General features: G+C 44.1%; 1 protein-coding gene across 1 annotated transcript in view; it reads left to right on the forward strand.

Moving 5' to 3' along the window:
• Positions 1–15,368, forward strand: part of LOC143283813 (vascular endothelial growth factor receptor 1-like) — a 130,417-nt gene that overhangs the window by 74,537 nt on the left and 40,512 nt on the right. The window contains exons 4-11 of the mRNA XM_076590186.1: positions 1,528–1,830; positions 3,543–3,728; positions 5,853–5,874; positions 7,957–8,128; positions 9,434–9,476; positions 10,284–10,446; positions 11,772–11,896; positions 12,927–13,060. Coding sequence (XP_076446301.1) covers positions 1,528–1,830; positions 3,543–3,728; positions 5,853–5,874; positions 7,957–8,128; positions 9,434–9,476; positions 10,284–10,446; positions 11,772–11,896; positions 12,927–13,060 — 1,148 coding nt within the window. The remainder of the gene's footprint in view (positions 1–1,527; positions 1,831–3,542; positions 3,729–5,852; positions 5,875–7,956; positions 8,129–9,433; positions 9,477–10,283; positions 10,447–11,771; positions 11,897–12,926; positions 13,061–15,368) is intronic.

Below are 15,368 nucleotides of genomic sequence, written 5' to 3' on the forward strand. Positions count from 1 at the left end.
CTAGTGTGTGATGTCTGTGCAGGGTGCTGTATGGAAGCTGTTGTTTTAGTGTTTAAACATGTGTTTTACACATTGATTTTGACATTGCACAGCACAGTTGAGCATGTGTTACATGAAAAGGTGCTATATGAATTAAATTATTGTTGTTGTTCTTCTTCTTTTTCTTCTTTCATTTTTATCATTGTCTTTGTTATTATCATTATCATCATTATCATTAATATGATGATGATGATGATGATGATGATTAGCACTCATTGTTGGGCAGAAAGTGATATGTTTATTAATTTTGGGCATTGTGGGGTATGTTATTGGTTTTTAAGTACTGGGATTGGTTTTAATTATTGTGGTAAGTTTTTGTGTGTATTGTGATAGGAGATGTGTGTTATTTGGGTATTGTGATGTATGATATGTGTTGAGAGTTATGTTTTGTTTGATATTTTGTGAAGATGCATATATATGAATGTGTTTGAGTGAGTGTTTGATTATACACATGTGTGGTTATGTATGTAAGCTGTCATTTAAGTGTTTAAAAGCATGTTTTACACCAAGGTTTTTATGTTGTACAGCAGAATGGAGCATGTTTAACATGCAGAAGGCTATGTGAATTGAATAATCATTACTACCAAAATAACAAAATGAAATACAGAGTGTATTCCAATACATTCCAGCAACACAGTTACCCTGTCAAAATGTCCAGTAGAGAATTAAGTGTAACTTATTCTGGATCCCCCCTCACCATCCTTCATCCATAGTAGAAATATTAATGTTAGGATTGCAGCGACTGAGTAGTTTGTTTGTTTTTTCCCTTATTTTTGGACCATTTCTTTCTGTGATACTTTAAGTTACAGGAAAAAGACTAGTGTTCAGACTGAAATAATTGAGTAGGCTTTAAAAAAAATGTTGGATCTCACTTTCAGTCTCCCTTGCCCAGTGGATGTGTGGGTGTGAGTGTGTGTGTGTGTGCACACGCAAGTGAGCAAGCATGCATATATATGTGAGTGAATGTGAGTGAGTGGGTATTATGTGTGTGTGTGCATGCATGTAAGCATTATGTGTACACAAGCGTTTGTGTGGTTTTTGCAGTTGTTGTGGTAATGGTATGTGGATGCACATACACACATACACATGTGTCTGTGTGTGTGCTTCAGGGAGAGAGAACAAAGAAAGAAGTGAGAAGAAACAGACTGATTTCCTCCAGCGTTTGTTTATTCAGTGACAAGGATTTAGAGCAGAGCCAAACAGAGAGAGGAGAGTGACTGTATAGAAGCTGATATTATGAAATGCACCAAATGGCAATAAGCAGTGAGAAGCCAGTGAATCTAACACAGCAATAGGCATGGGCAAGTGACGCAACAGACAGAGTGGAGGGTGGAAACGGATTGAAAACCCCTTCCAGTGTCTGTTGTTGTCAGGTCTTGTTTTTCACGCTTCCTATACATACAAACCATGTGTTCAAAGGTTTAAAAGCCCTCCCAGTATAACATGTTTTGTCTCTCTTTTTTTTTTTTCTTTTTTTTTTTTTTACAGATGTAAACCACATGTTCACGAAAGAATTTCAATACGGCCTTGAAGTTCTGCCTGTGTACTATGGCCACGAAGCGACCATCCCTTGTCCTGTGTCCGACCCCTCCTTCAACGTCACCCTCAGCCATTCCTACACACTGGAAGACTTCACCAACAGAAAGGATGTGACCTACGACCCCATGAAAGGCTTCATTGTGTCCTTCCCCTACTTCGTGTTCAAGGGAACATTTCAGTGTCGGGCCTGGGCCAACGTGAGCGACGGCGGAATGATGGAGGAAATCACACGGCTGGTCCTGGTGTATCGTGGTCAGTGGGAGGCTGACAACATAGCTGCCAACCGTTCCTCATTTTTGGGAATTTTTCCGAATTTTAGCACTGATTACGAAATTACGATTTTCTGCATATGTTTCCAAATTAAAAATTTCAACAACAAAAAAAACAACAACAACAACAAACAAAAAAAATGTAAGAAACTGAACCAGCTTGCTGGGTCCGTACACTGATCCATGTTTTTCAACTGGAAAACAGTTACTGCGCACACACAAGGCACCAGTGCTGCTTTACCAGCGTAACGTCAAGCAGTGAAAGTCGATGTGATGTGGCCAACAAATCATTATAAAAAAAAAAGGGGGGGTTATCAGCACTTAACTTCACAGTATAAGGAACAGTTTTCATTTATCAATTCACCATGCCCCCCCCCCCCCCACCCCCCCCCTCCCGAACCCAGTCCCCAACAGGATTCCTAATTTAGGGTCTGGAAGGTTGGCAGCGATGTGACAAGGATGGTGTTTTGGAGATCTGACCAGTACCACCTAGAGCGCATGCCCTTGATCACTTGTGGTATAATCATTTGATAATTAGTGGGGGGGAGGAAAGGGGTGGGTGGGGGCATGGTGGGAACAGAATCTCTTTGGACTGCCACATGGAGTGACGTGACATGTCTCAGTATGTGTGATAGTAAAATATACCCTGATTTGTAGAACTCTGTCCTGTGCAGCAAGATTCAGCTAGTTTGAAAAATAAAGAAATGGCAGACTTTTTTCTTTTTTTAATTGTGATTAAGCCTTTTATTACTCTTTTTTTTTTATCACACTTTACAGTGCAGATCAGTAAATGATTATGTAAGTTTTATTTTGTTTTGTGTAATACTTTGAAAATGTTATTTGTGTATTTTGTTTAAATGAATTTTGTTGTTGAGATGCTGTAATGGTTTGTACCTTGAGCTCAGGACTGCTCCTTTGTTCCCAACGTAGTGTGACTGATGAATGAATGGCAAGGAAGACACTCATGATCTTTCTCCTCTGAAGTATGAATGTACTGCTTACACAGACATATGCAAAATGGTCAGTGTCTCTGCTGCTCTGAATTGATGGGCTTGGAACTGACAGATGATGGTGGATATATATATATGTAATATATATATATATATATAATATATATCCCATCTCCCGTACCTTGTCTTTTTCAATGGTGGGCAGTGGTGAATCAAAGCGGAAGTAAAAGGAACGAGTGAATGGTGTCTCTGTATCAGATACAACCAGTCCCTCTATGATATTGGATCTGATGGACTGTGGCATAAAGTTACTCTAGGAAGAATTGACATTTACATTTCTGTAGTTTTGTTTGTTTTGTTTTTTTTCAATTAAAAAAACAACAGCTTATCACTGTACTAAGTATTTATTCACATTTTTCTTTAAAAAAAAGAAAAGAGGAGCGCTCTCTTCTCATTAGTCTTACAATCATGTTCTCTGATGTATAGAACTGTGATTCCTCTCCAACTTTTTTCTTTGTCGTTGTTGTTTCATTTTCATGGATAGTGTGTGTGTGTGCGTGCATGCGCACACTGTGCATGTGTACATGTGTTGGTGTGTCCTATGCAGTTTGTGTGAATATTATCAGTTCCTAGTGAAACTTTATTGTTAAATATAATCGTGGCTACAAAGTCATTGTAAAGGACAGAAAGACATGCATTATATAAGTAATAACCATCATTCTGTGCTCATGCCTGTGTTCAACAGACACAGAAATCCTTCCACCTCCCCATTTCCTGAGCTCAGCCTCTCGGCTGCGTGTGGGAGACCACCTGACCTTGACCTGCAAGATCAAGGTGAAGCCCAACCAGCATGTGGAGCTGTACATGGACTACAAGCAAGAGGGGACGCCTGACATGGTGTGTATCCAGCGACCATATGTTCAGTGTGATAGTGTGATAGTCATGTCTGACTGTGACCAGAACAGCAGAGGAGGCAACTGCTGTCCCGACTATTTGGGCTAGAATTTGGTTACAGTGGAGAGTGTCTTGCCCAAGTTACATCTGTTTGGGCTAGAATTTGATTATAGTTGAGAGTGTCTTGCCCAAGTTACATCCCCACTCTCTTGGCCAAGAGAGTTTCAGGACGGTCGGTGTTGGGATGGTTCCCATAGGCCAACTAGCCCTCAGGGCTGCAGCGCTAAGAGTCAGTGCAGTCTTGCCTCCAAGTTTGAGAGTCATAGTCCTTCACCAAATGATTTCCCACCGCAGTGGAGAATCCATTGATAATACAGCTCTCACTTTGCTGTTGGCCCAACTGTAAACTTATGTCAACCTTTGATGTAAGTGGAGTGTTGGGCCTATGTGTGATAGCAATGAATACCATAGTGTGAGTCTGTTTATATAACAGTAATGATAATTCACACTGTGTGTGAAGTTTCTTTAGCATTCTGTTTGCATGTAATGTTTGTTTGTTTGTTTTTTAATCAGTTTTGTCTTTCATCTCTCTCTGAATTACAGTTATGCGTATGTGTGTTAAAGTCTGGTGTGTAATGGCCTTCATCAGTCGCGGCATGAGATTCAGTGCTCTATCAAATACTTTTATTATTCCATTTTGTTATTTGTTTTCTAAGCATCTGGAAATTATAATACTTATGATATCTTAGACAAATAAATGTTACTTTGAATACATTTGTTACAAAACCTCCAAAGCAAAATGTAAAAACAGGTCAGCTTGAACCAGCCAGCAGAAAGAGAGAACAGATTTATATCAAATATGTGTGTTTGTGTGGTGATGTGTGGGTGTTGTGTGTTTGTGTGGTGATGTGTGGGTGTTGTGTGTTTGTGTGGTGATGTGTGGTGTTGTGTGTTTGTGTGGTGATGTGTGGGTGTTGTGTGTTTGTGTGGGTGTTGTGTGTTTGTGTGGTGATATGTTGTGTGTTTGTGTGGTGATGTGTTGTGTGTTTGTGTGGTGATGTGTGGGTGTTGTGTGTTTGTGTGGGTGTTGTGTGTTTGTGTGGTGATGTGTTGTGTGTTTGTGTGGTGATGTGTTGTGTGTTTGTGTGGTGATGTGTGGGTGTTGTGTGTTTGTGTGGTGATGTGTGGGTGTTTGTGTGGTGATGTGTGGGTGTTTGTGTGGTGATGTGTTGTGTGTTTGTGTGGGTGTTGTGTGTTTGTGTGGTGATGTGTGGGTGTTGTGTGTTTGTGTGGTGATGTGTTGTGTGTTTGTGTGGTGATGTGTGGGTGTTTGTGTGGTGATGTGTTGTGTGTTTGTGTGGTGATGTGTTGTGTGTTTGTGTGGTGATGTGTGGGTGTTTGTGTGGTGATGTGTTGTGTGTTTGTGTGGTGATGTGTGTGTGTTGTGTGGTGATGTGTGGGTGTTGTGTGTTTGTGTGGTGATGTGTGGGTGTTGTGTGTTTGTGTGGTGATGTGTTGTGTGTTTGTGTGGTGATGTGTGGGTGTTGTGTGTTTGTGTGGGTGTTGTGTGTTTGTGTGGTGATGTGTGGGTGTTGTGTGTTTGTGTGGTGATGTGTTGTGTGTTTGTGTGGTGATGTGTGGGTGTTTGTGTGGTGATGTGTTGTGTGTTTGTGTGGTGATGTGTTGGTGTTTGTGTGGTGATGTGTTGTGTGTTTGTGTGGTGATGTGTGGGTGTTGTGTGTTTGTGTGGTGATGTGTGGGTGTTGTGTGTTTGTGTGGCGATATGTGGTGTTGTGTTTGTGTGGTGATGTGTGGGTGTTGTGTGTTTGTGTGGTGATGTGTGGGTGTTGTGTGTTTGTGTGGTGATGTGTGGGTGTTGTGTGTTTGTGTGGTGATATGTGTGTGTGTGTGTGGTGATGTGTGGGTGTTTGTGTGGTGATGTGTTGTGTGTTTGTGTGGTGATGTGTTGTGTGTTTGTGTGGTGATGTGTGGGTGTTGTGTGTTGTGATGGTGATGTGTGGTGTTGTGTGTGATGTGTGGGTGTTGTGTGTTTGTGTGGTGATGTGGGTGTTGTGTGTTTGTGTGGTGATGTGTTGTGTGTTTGTGTGGTGATGTGTTGTGTGTTTGTGTGGTGAGTGTGGGTGCGGTGTTGTGGGGACAGTGGTGACCATTTGTGAGATGACGTGAGTGGGTGTTGTGGAGTCAGTTTGGCAGTACAGCTGTGAGGTCGTGGTGGTCTGGTGTCATGTGTGACACGCAGGTGCTACTGAATCATGCTATGGTGATGTGTTGGGGTATGGGGGGGAGGTGGGTGGGGGGTGTGGGTTGAAGGGGGACTTTTGTTGAAGTCATTGGCTTTGATGCCAAATTTTACTGGAATCTGGATGGAATCTGATGAACTTTCTGTGTGGACTCAATATTCGAGGTTAAGAAGAACTTTTAAGCAGCAGGCAGTGATTGATCAGCATAGAGAGATTGGTCTGTTTTTTTCATTATCATTTTACTTTTGACTAAGTCAGGTACATTAACTACTGTCGTTCTGTGTGAAGGAAGATCAGGAGTAGGTAGTCAGGGCTCAACATCCAAGTGATTACTTATAGCGTTGGACTTTCAGTACAGATCTTGGGTTTCAAATCGTCGCTGTGCTGTTGAGGATTTTATGTTCAGTAGAAGTTTTATTGATGTTGGTGTCAATATGACATTAGAACAGCAGAGGAGCATCGTCAATATCTGGTGATTGATTAGTGGAGAGGATTGCTAGTTCGATTTGGCAAGAGGCTTTAGGACAGTAGTGTTGGGATGGTTCAAGAGCTATGCCAAGTTTCAGCACTAGAGTCAGTGCAATCTTGCTTAGTTTGAAAGGTCATAGTCTTCAAAAGAGTGGAGCTGTAAATGACTTCATTCAGTGGAAAATAAAGCATGATCATAGCTTGATTTGTGTTGGTCCAGTGTAAGGTAGTAATCTGTTCATGATCATACAGCTTGATTTGTGTTGGTCCAGCTGTAAGGTATGTAATCTGTGTATGCTAGCGTTGTACGACTGGGAAGTGATTGTTTGTGTTATTGCATGCAGAGATAGCTTTTATGTAAGATTCTAGTGGTCATGTCACTGTTGTTGGTTATGGAAAGATTGACATGCAACTGAAAGTGTAGTGTCTACATGTTTGGGTAAGCAGTCATGCATATGAAGCTCATTCATGAATGAACATGGGATGCAGCACATTTGAGAAGACAGTGTGTGTGTGTACAGGCTTGTGTCTGTAGTGAGAGTGGTGAGGAAAGGCTTGTGAAGGACTGTTTTTTGTGGTGATGTTGGGTGGTTGCTGTTTATGTTTACAATGTGGAAGCTAAGCAGGCCTAAGCATGGAGCTGAAGGTCTGTGTTAGATATGTGCAGCAATGATGATGTTCGTGCTACATGCTCTGGACAACGGGTGTGTATGTGTTAACACTCCATGTGGAGAAACCAATTCAAATGATGAATGGATCTTTGTGCAACTTGCGAGACAAATTGTGAGACGTACAATAGTGAGATGCATGAAGTACATAGACAGTACAATCATGCAAGACAAGGTTTAATGGAAGTCAAGAAGTTGGGGTGAAGACAAGATGCGAGATGCAATGAAGGCAGACAATGCGAGACAGACATACAGATGCAAGACAATGGGCAGAGACAATGCGAGCAAGACAATGGGTGAGACAATGGAGACAGCGAGATGGAGCAAGCTAGGCAAGACAATGGAGACAAGCATGAAGGAGACAATGCGAGACAAGATGAGGAGACATATGCGGACAGGCAATGAAGGCAGTATGTGGTAGAATATGATGATGATGAGGTGAAGGGTATGGAGGGAATGCGAGACAGCAATGAAGGAGCAATGGATGATGTAAGCAGAATGGAGATGGTAGGCAAGACAATTGAGCAGGATGCAAGCAAGCATGGAGACAGAATGAGGAGATGAGGCGAGCAGATAGGTCAAGACATACAGGAGGCAAGGAGGCAGACATATACAATGTGGCAACAATGCGATGCATGTGCAACATGCGAGATGTGCAAGGCAATGAGCAAGACATGAGAATGACAATGTGAGACATGCATGTGGGATCAGAGGTGGAGACAGTGCAGGTACATGCGAGGACAGTGATGGAATGCAGTACAGGAGACAAGGAGGGCACATGAGGCAAAGAAGCAGGCAAGACGAACAGCATGAAACAAGACAATAGTGCAAGGCAGGGTGCGACAAACACATGTTTTCGTGAGGGCAGTGCGGTGCGTGGCGGAAGGAACCAGTGGACCGAGCATTTCGGACGGATGCGTGGAGACATGCAGGTGCTTGGATTGCGGAATCAGTTCTGGACAAGACATGCTGTGAGGTCCATGGCTGCGTCTGCTCATGTGACAACAACCACAGGTCGCTACATCGAATCAAGTACTATGGTGAGCTGGTTGGGGGTGCAATGTGGGGGCAGTGGGAGTGGTGGGGACGGGGGTGGGGACGTTGAGGGGGACTGTGAGTTGAAGATCATGGCTTGTTGCCAAATACTGGAATTGGAGAATGATGACAACTGCTTCTGTTGGACAACATGAATTCAGAGCATTGCAAGAAAAAACATTAAGCAGCAAGGGAGAATCAAGAATGCATAGCAAGCATTGTCCTGTGTTTTTTCCATCTAGGCAAGACATTCTGATAGTCAGTACCCATTCACACACACATCTGTCCGTCCTGAAGGGAAGATCAAGTAAGGATGTTCAAGGGCTCAACATCCAAGTGATTACTTATAGCGTTGGACTTTCAATCACAGCATCTTGGGTTTCAAATCCCTGTCGCTGTGCCTGTTGATGATAGAGATTTTTATTGATCTCCCAGCTAGAGAGATGTTTTTATTTATGATAGTTGTGTCACACTATGACCATTAGAACAGCAGAGGAGGCAACTGCTGTCCCAACTATCTGGGCTAGAATTGATTATAGTTGAGAGAGACTTGCCCTAGTTACACCCCGACTCTCTCGGCCAAGAGGGCTTTAGGACAGTCAGTGTTGGGATGGTTCCCAAAAGACAGCTAGCCCCCAAAGCTGCAGCACTAAGAGTCAGTGCAATCTTGCCTCCTAGTTTGAAAGTCATAGTCCTTCACAAAAGACTGAGCTGTAAATGACTTCCCATTCCAGTGGAAAAAAAGCCACTGATCATACAGCTCTGACTTTGCTGTTGGTCCAGCTGTAAGGTTATGTCAATCTGTCTCACTGATCATACAGCTCTGACTTTGCTGTTGGTCCAGCTGTAAGGTTATGTCAATCTGTGATATAAGCTGAGCGTTGTACAGACCTGGGAACGCCTGAATTCCCTTTGTGTGTATATGCATGCAGAAGATCAGCTATCCACTCTAAAGATTCAGTGGTCCATGTCACTGTTGATTTGGTTATGGAAAGAGGAATATACCCAGCTGGCACACCCCTGAAAACAGTGTATGGTTCCCTACATGTTTGGGTAAAGACAGTCATGCATATAGAAGCCCATCATTCATGACAAATGAACATGGGAGTCGCAGCCCACAATTTGGAAGAAGACGAGGTGTGTTGACAGGCATTGTGTCTGTAGTGAGAGTGGGGTGAGGAAAGGCTTGTGAAAGGACTGTTTTATTGTATGTTGGGGTGGTTGCTGCTTTTATTTTACAATGTGGAAGCTAACAGCAGGCACTAAAGCATCAGGAGCTTGAAGGTCTGTGCTTCAGACTCACTCTGCAGCCAATGATGATGTTCGTGCTCACAACTCGCTCTGGAGCAACGGGTGTGTACTGTGTTACACACTCCCCATGTGGAGAAACCCAAATTTCACAATGACTGAATGAGGAATCTCTTGTGGCAAAACGTTCTGCGAGACAAATCTGTGTTAGACAGTACAATACAGTGCAAGACTGCAATGCAAGACAAGACAGTACAATGCAATTGCAAGACAAGGCAATGCAAGTCAAGACAGGGCAAGACAAGACAATGCAAGAAGGCAAGACAATGCGAGACAAGACAATACAAGGCAAGACAATGCGAGACAAGACAATGCGAGACAAGACAATGGAAGGCAAGACAATGCGAGACAAGACAATGGAAGGCAAGGCAATGCAAGGCAAGACAATGCGAGACAAGGCAATGGAAGGCAAGACAATGCGAGACAAGGCAATGGAAGGCAAGACAATGCGAGACAAGGCAATGGAAGGCAAGACAATGCGAGACAAGGCAATGCAAGGCAAGACAATGCAAGGCAAGGCAATGCGAGACAAGACAATGCAAGGCAAGGCAATGCAAGGCAAGACAATGCGAGACAAGACAATGGAAGGCAAGACAATGCGAGACAAGGCAATGCAAGGCAAGACAATGCGAGACAAGGCAATGCAAGGCAGGATGATGCGAGACAAGGCAATACAAGGCAAGACAATACAAGGCAGCAGTACACTGCAGGACAATATAATACAGTACAAGACAAGACAACACAAGACAAGACAACACAAGACAGAACAGCACTACAACAAGACAAAGGCAACGCAGCACGATACAACACTATTGTTGCTGATGAGGTCTGCGGGTGCTTGGTGTGTGGCAGAGGAGGAGTACCTCTACCTGAAGCCTTCTCGGACGGAGTTCGTGGTGAACTCATCAGCAGAGTCTGTGTACTTCTATGTGGAAATCCAGTCCTTCCCTGAACCCAAACTGCAGTGGTTCCACAACGGTCGTCTGCTGCAGAACAACATCCTCTATCAAATGAAGTAGGCTGTGTGTGTGTGTGTGTGTGTGTGTGTGTCACTGTGTGTGTGTGTGTCACTCTGTGTGTGTGTGTGTGTGTGTGTCACTGTGTGTGTGTGTGTGTCACTGTGTGTGTGTGTGTGTGAGTGTGAGTGTGTTTAGAATGAATTCTGTTTTAGCTGTCCTGTCACACAATACTGGTAATTGTAGACATGTGATTTAAGTGTTCTATTTTGAACATTGGAATGTTGTCATTGTCGAAAAAAAAAAAAAAATTAGATATGAAGGGAAGAAAAGAATGTGTGTGTGTGTGTGTGTGTGTGTGTAGGGAGGAATTCTGTTCAGTATCCCGTCACGCACACAGATTGTTCACATCACCTGAAAGTATTCTATTTTCACATTGGAGTGTTATCATTTAAGATAAAATAGATACATGTATGGGTATGTGTGTGTATGTTTTTGCACACACATGCATGATATAGAGATATATTTGTGAACATATGTAGATAAATAAATAAATAAATAAAAAGAGAGACATTTGTTGAGGTAATCCTGATGGTGGATTTTCTTACATAACTAAGAAGAGAAGAACAAACAAAAAATACTGTAAATGTGTGAAGTAAATGAGCAATGAATCATATGCCATTAGCAGTCTAGCCATATTTGTCAGTCTTAGCTGTTCAAGTCAGATTTCCACACAGTCAAGGAAGTCTGGAAAAGTCTTGCAAAAATAGGAAGACCATTTCCTCGGCTGGGCCTCATGGAAATGTTATACCATGCAAGGTTTCAAAAATTCTTGAAATTTTCATGGTAACTTTCATGGACATGGAATCAGCATTGAATAAGATTTTGCTAATTCTAAAAATGAAATGAATAGATAGATAAGCAAATAAGTAAATAAATATACAAAAAGAGAAAACAAAGGCAGTCAAAATACTGAAAATTAAATAAATGTCAAGATCCTGTGAGATGGTTTTTTGTGGTTTTTTTTGTTTTTTTTTTATACTGTGGACAAAGCATTGTCTCAAAACGTTGTTGTTGTTTTTTTTTATTGAAAGGTGGTTGTTCAGAAATGTGAGATGAATTCCCCTGTGGTTTGTTTAGACAGTGATGAATTCCCATGTGGTTTGTCCGGACAGTGATGAATTCCCATGTGGTTTGTTCAGACAGTGATGAATTCCTATGTGGTTTGTTTAGACAGTGATGAATTACCATGTGGTTTGTTCAGACAGTGATGAATTCCCATGTGGTTTGTTCAGTGATGAATTCCCATGTGGTTTGTTCCGACAGTGTTGAATTCCCATGTGGTTTGTCCAGACAGTGATGAATTCCCATGTGGTTTGTTCAGACAAACGCGGCGTGCGGCCAGCTTGTACATTGTGGTTCCCCGCTCCTCCCACAGTGGCCTGTACACCCTGTTTGCCTCCACCCGCCACAAGAACGCTTCGGCCAACATCACTCTCATGGTCTATGGTAAGGGAGCTTGCGGATGGGTTTTTGATGAAACATTGAATGAACTTAATTGATTTAGGGTGTGAGTAAGTTTTCACAATTCATGTGAGCTGAAACAAATTAGTTTGATATGGAGATACCTTACAGATAATGGGGAAAGACACTAATTACTTTATTCCATCTTAGATTACTGAAATTGTATATTAACACTGAATGGCACTGGCACTGAATGGGTTTATGTGTGCAGTGGATGATGTGTGTGACTAACGACAGTGATGGTGTGGGCAGTGGGTGATGTGTGACTAACGACAGTGATGGTGTGGGCAGTGGGTGATGTGTGTGACTAACGATGGTGATGGTGTGGGCAGTGGGTGATGTGTGTGACTAACGATGGTGATGGTGTGTGCAGTGGATGATGTGTGTGACTAACGACAGTGATGGTGTGGGCAGTGGGTGATGTGTGTGACTAACGATGGTGATGGTGTGGGCAGTGGGTGATGTGTGTGACTAACGACAGTGATGGTGTGGGCAGTGGATGATGTGTGTGACTAACGACAGTGATGGTGTGGGCAGTGGATGATGTGTGACTAACAACAGTGATGGTGTGGGCAGTGGATGATGTGTGTGACTAACGATGGTGATGGTGTGGGCAGTGGGTGATGTGTGACTAACGACAGTGATGGTGTGGGCAGTGGATGATGTGTGTGACTAACGACAGTGATGGTGTGGGCAGTGGATGATGTGTGTGACTAACGACGGTGATGGTGTGGGCAGTGGGTGATGTGTGACTAACGACAGTGATGGTGTGGGCAGTGGATGATGTGTGTGACTAACGATGGTGATGGTGTGGGCAGTGGGTGATGTGTGACTAACGATGGTGATGGTGTGGGCAGTGGGTGATGTGTGACTAACGACAGTGATGGTGTGGGCAGTGGGTGATGTGTGACTAACGATGGTGATGGTGTGGGCAGTGGGTGATGTGTGACTAACGATGGTGATGGTGTGGGCAGTGGATGATGTGTGTGACTAACGAGGGTGATGCTTTGGGCAGGTAAGCCAGAGGTGAGCATCCTGCCGGTGGGGTCCCAGAAGGGGCAGGTGGTGGTGCAGGCCAACACAGACATGCAGCTGTATTGCCAGGTGGAGGGCATGCCCGCCTCCAACGTCACCTGGTTCTTCCAGGAGGTGAGGGGCGCCACCGTCCAGTTCTCCTAGGTTTTCCTGGAACTCTGACACCTCCGCCCCATATGCAAACACCTCATAACCAAACCATTAGTTTTTGTGCATGTATTTTATCAGAGCTAGACTAGTGTAGTTCTGTTCTCACTGGCTATCCATGGAAGCAGCTCAAAGGTCTCCTACAGTTCTGCTGCCAGACTCATTCTTAAGGCATGGAAGTCCGAGCAATGTACACCTGTCTTTAAAGATGTACACTGCGTTCCTATTCAGAAGAGAATTATGCACATAGTCTGGTGTTTCTGTTTTTGTATAATTTCAGAAACTGCACCTTTTAAGCAGTATGATCCTTCAAGATCTCTCCGTTCTTTTAGTGATGATGGAATCTTTTATTTCCCCTAAGTCTTTTGGAACCCCCCCCCCCCCCACCCACCCCCTAAAAAAAAAACAACCCAACCCCAGGACAGGAGAGCTTTTCAGTCTTCAGCTGAACAAACGCGGTATTCACTGCCTTTTTCAGCACACCACAGTCCTTCACTCACACCACAGTCCTTCACTCACATCCTTTAAAACAAAACTAGAAACACTCCTTTCCAAGCAGTCTGTACATAATCAGTATATAATCAAGGCACTCCATTCTGCTTCTGTATTGATGGATCCACAACTATTGGACTTTTGTTTAATGTCCAGTCACACAAACTAGTGATTATAGACATTTTGTTAAAGTATTCGTTTTCACATTTGAATGTTACTGTTTAAAAGGTATAAAAGGTTCATGAAAAAAGGTATATTCTACGTGTGTGTGTGTGTGTGTGTGTGTGTGTGTGTGACTGATTTGTAATTGTAAGGTGCTTTGAGAGGTTGGGAAGCACTATATGAATGTACTGTTGTTATTATTATCATTGTTATTATCATTATCATCATTAAAGGAGGTTACCAACACCTGGAATTCAAGATAAGCCACTGTATTGTATCTCAAGATTGGGCCAGTCTTCTTTATTACGCCTCACTGACTGAATCTTGGGTGCCTTCAATTGGTAACTTTCAAGCTCAAGCTCGCTCTTGCATGCTCTCTCACACTGTTTCATCTGGGTTCCTGATGCGATAGTTTTAAAAAAAAGTTTTTTTTAACAAATTTGTACCCTGAGTACTGATTTATCTGTAACATCTGGTTGCTTCTGAGTACTGGAGTGGGCATGTTCAGTTTCATTTTTCGCTTAGTTTTATTATTCATCACTTGGTGCTTTAAGCCTCTATGTTGTACGCTGCTATTCTCAAAGAGAATGAGCATGTTTCTCTTCATGATGTATGCATTTTGTGAATAAATTGCAACTTTGACAGTGCACTCAAGTTGTATTAGGGCTGGTCCACAGAAGCTGCAGTGCAGCTGCACTGACTGGGTACAAAGTAGTGAAGGTTTTTTAAAAGATTTTGTAGTGCTGGTCCACAGAAACTGCAGTGCAGCTGCACTGACTGGGTACAAAGTGCTGAGGGTTTTCACACCATGTAGAGTGTGAGCACTGAGCGGTGTGTGAGCGCTGAGCGGTGTGTGAGCGCTGAGGGGTGTGTGAGCGCTGAGGGGTGTGTGAGCACTGAGAGGTGTGTGAGCGCTGAGGGGTGTGTGAGCACTGAGAGGTGTGTGAGCGCTGAGGGGTGTGTGAGCGCTGAGCGGTGTGTGAGCGGTGTGTGAGCGCTGAGGGGTGTGTGAGCGGTGTGTGATCACTGAGCAGTGTGTGAGCCCTGAGGGGTGTGTGAGCACTGAGAGGTGTGTGAGCGCTGAGGGGTGTGTGAGCGGTGTGTGAGCGCTGAGGGGTGTGTGAGCGGTGTGTGAGTGCTGAGCGGTGTGTGAGCGCTGAGCGGTGTGTGAGCGCTGAGGGGTGTGTGAGCGCTGAGGGGTGTGTGAGCGCTGAGCGGTGTGTGAGCACTGAGGGGTGTGTGAGCGCTGAGGGGTGTGTGAGCGCTGAGCGGTGTGTGAGCACTGAGGGGTGTGTGAGCGCTGAGGGGTGTGTGAGCACTGAGAGGTGTGTGAGCGCTGAGGGGTGTGTGAGCGGTGTGTGAGCGCTGAGCGGTGTTTGAGCGCTGAGGGGTGTGTGAGCGCTGAGGGGTGTGTGAGCGCTGAGCGGTGTGTGAGCGCTGAGGGGTGTGTGAGCGCTGAGGGGTGTGTGAGCGGTGTGTGAGCGCTGAGTGGTGTGTGAGCGGTGTGTGATCACTGAGCAGTGTGTGAGCCCTGAGGGGTGTGTGAGCACTGAGAGGTGTGTGAGCGCTGAGGGGTGTGTGAGCGGTGTGTGAGCGCTGAGGGGTGTGTGAGCGCTGAGGG

The sequence above is a fragment of the Babylonia areolata genome, chromosome 7 (assembly GCF_041734735.1).
Source record: "Babylonia areolata isolate BAREFJ2019XMU chromosome 7, ASM4173473v1, whole genome shotgun sequence".
Classification (NCBI taxonomy): domain Eukaryota; kingdom Metazoa; phylum Mollusca; class Gastropoda; order Neogastropoda; family Buccinidae; genus Babylonia; species Babylonia areolata.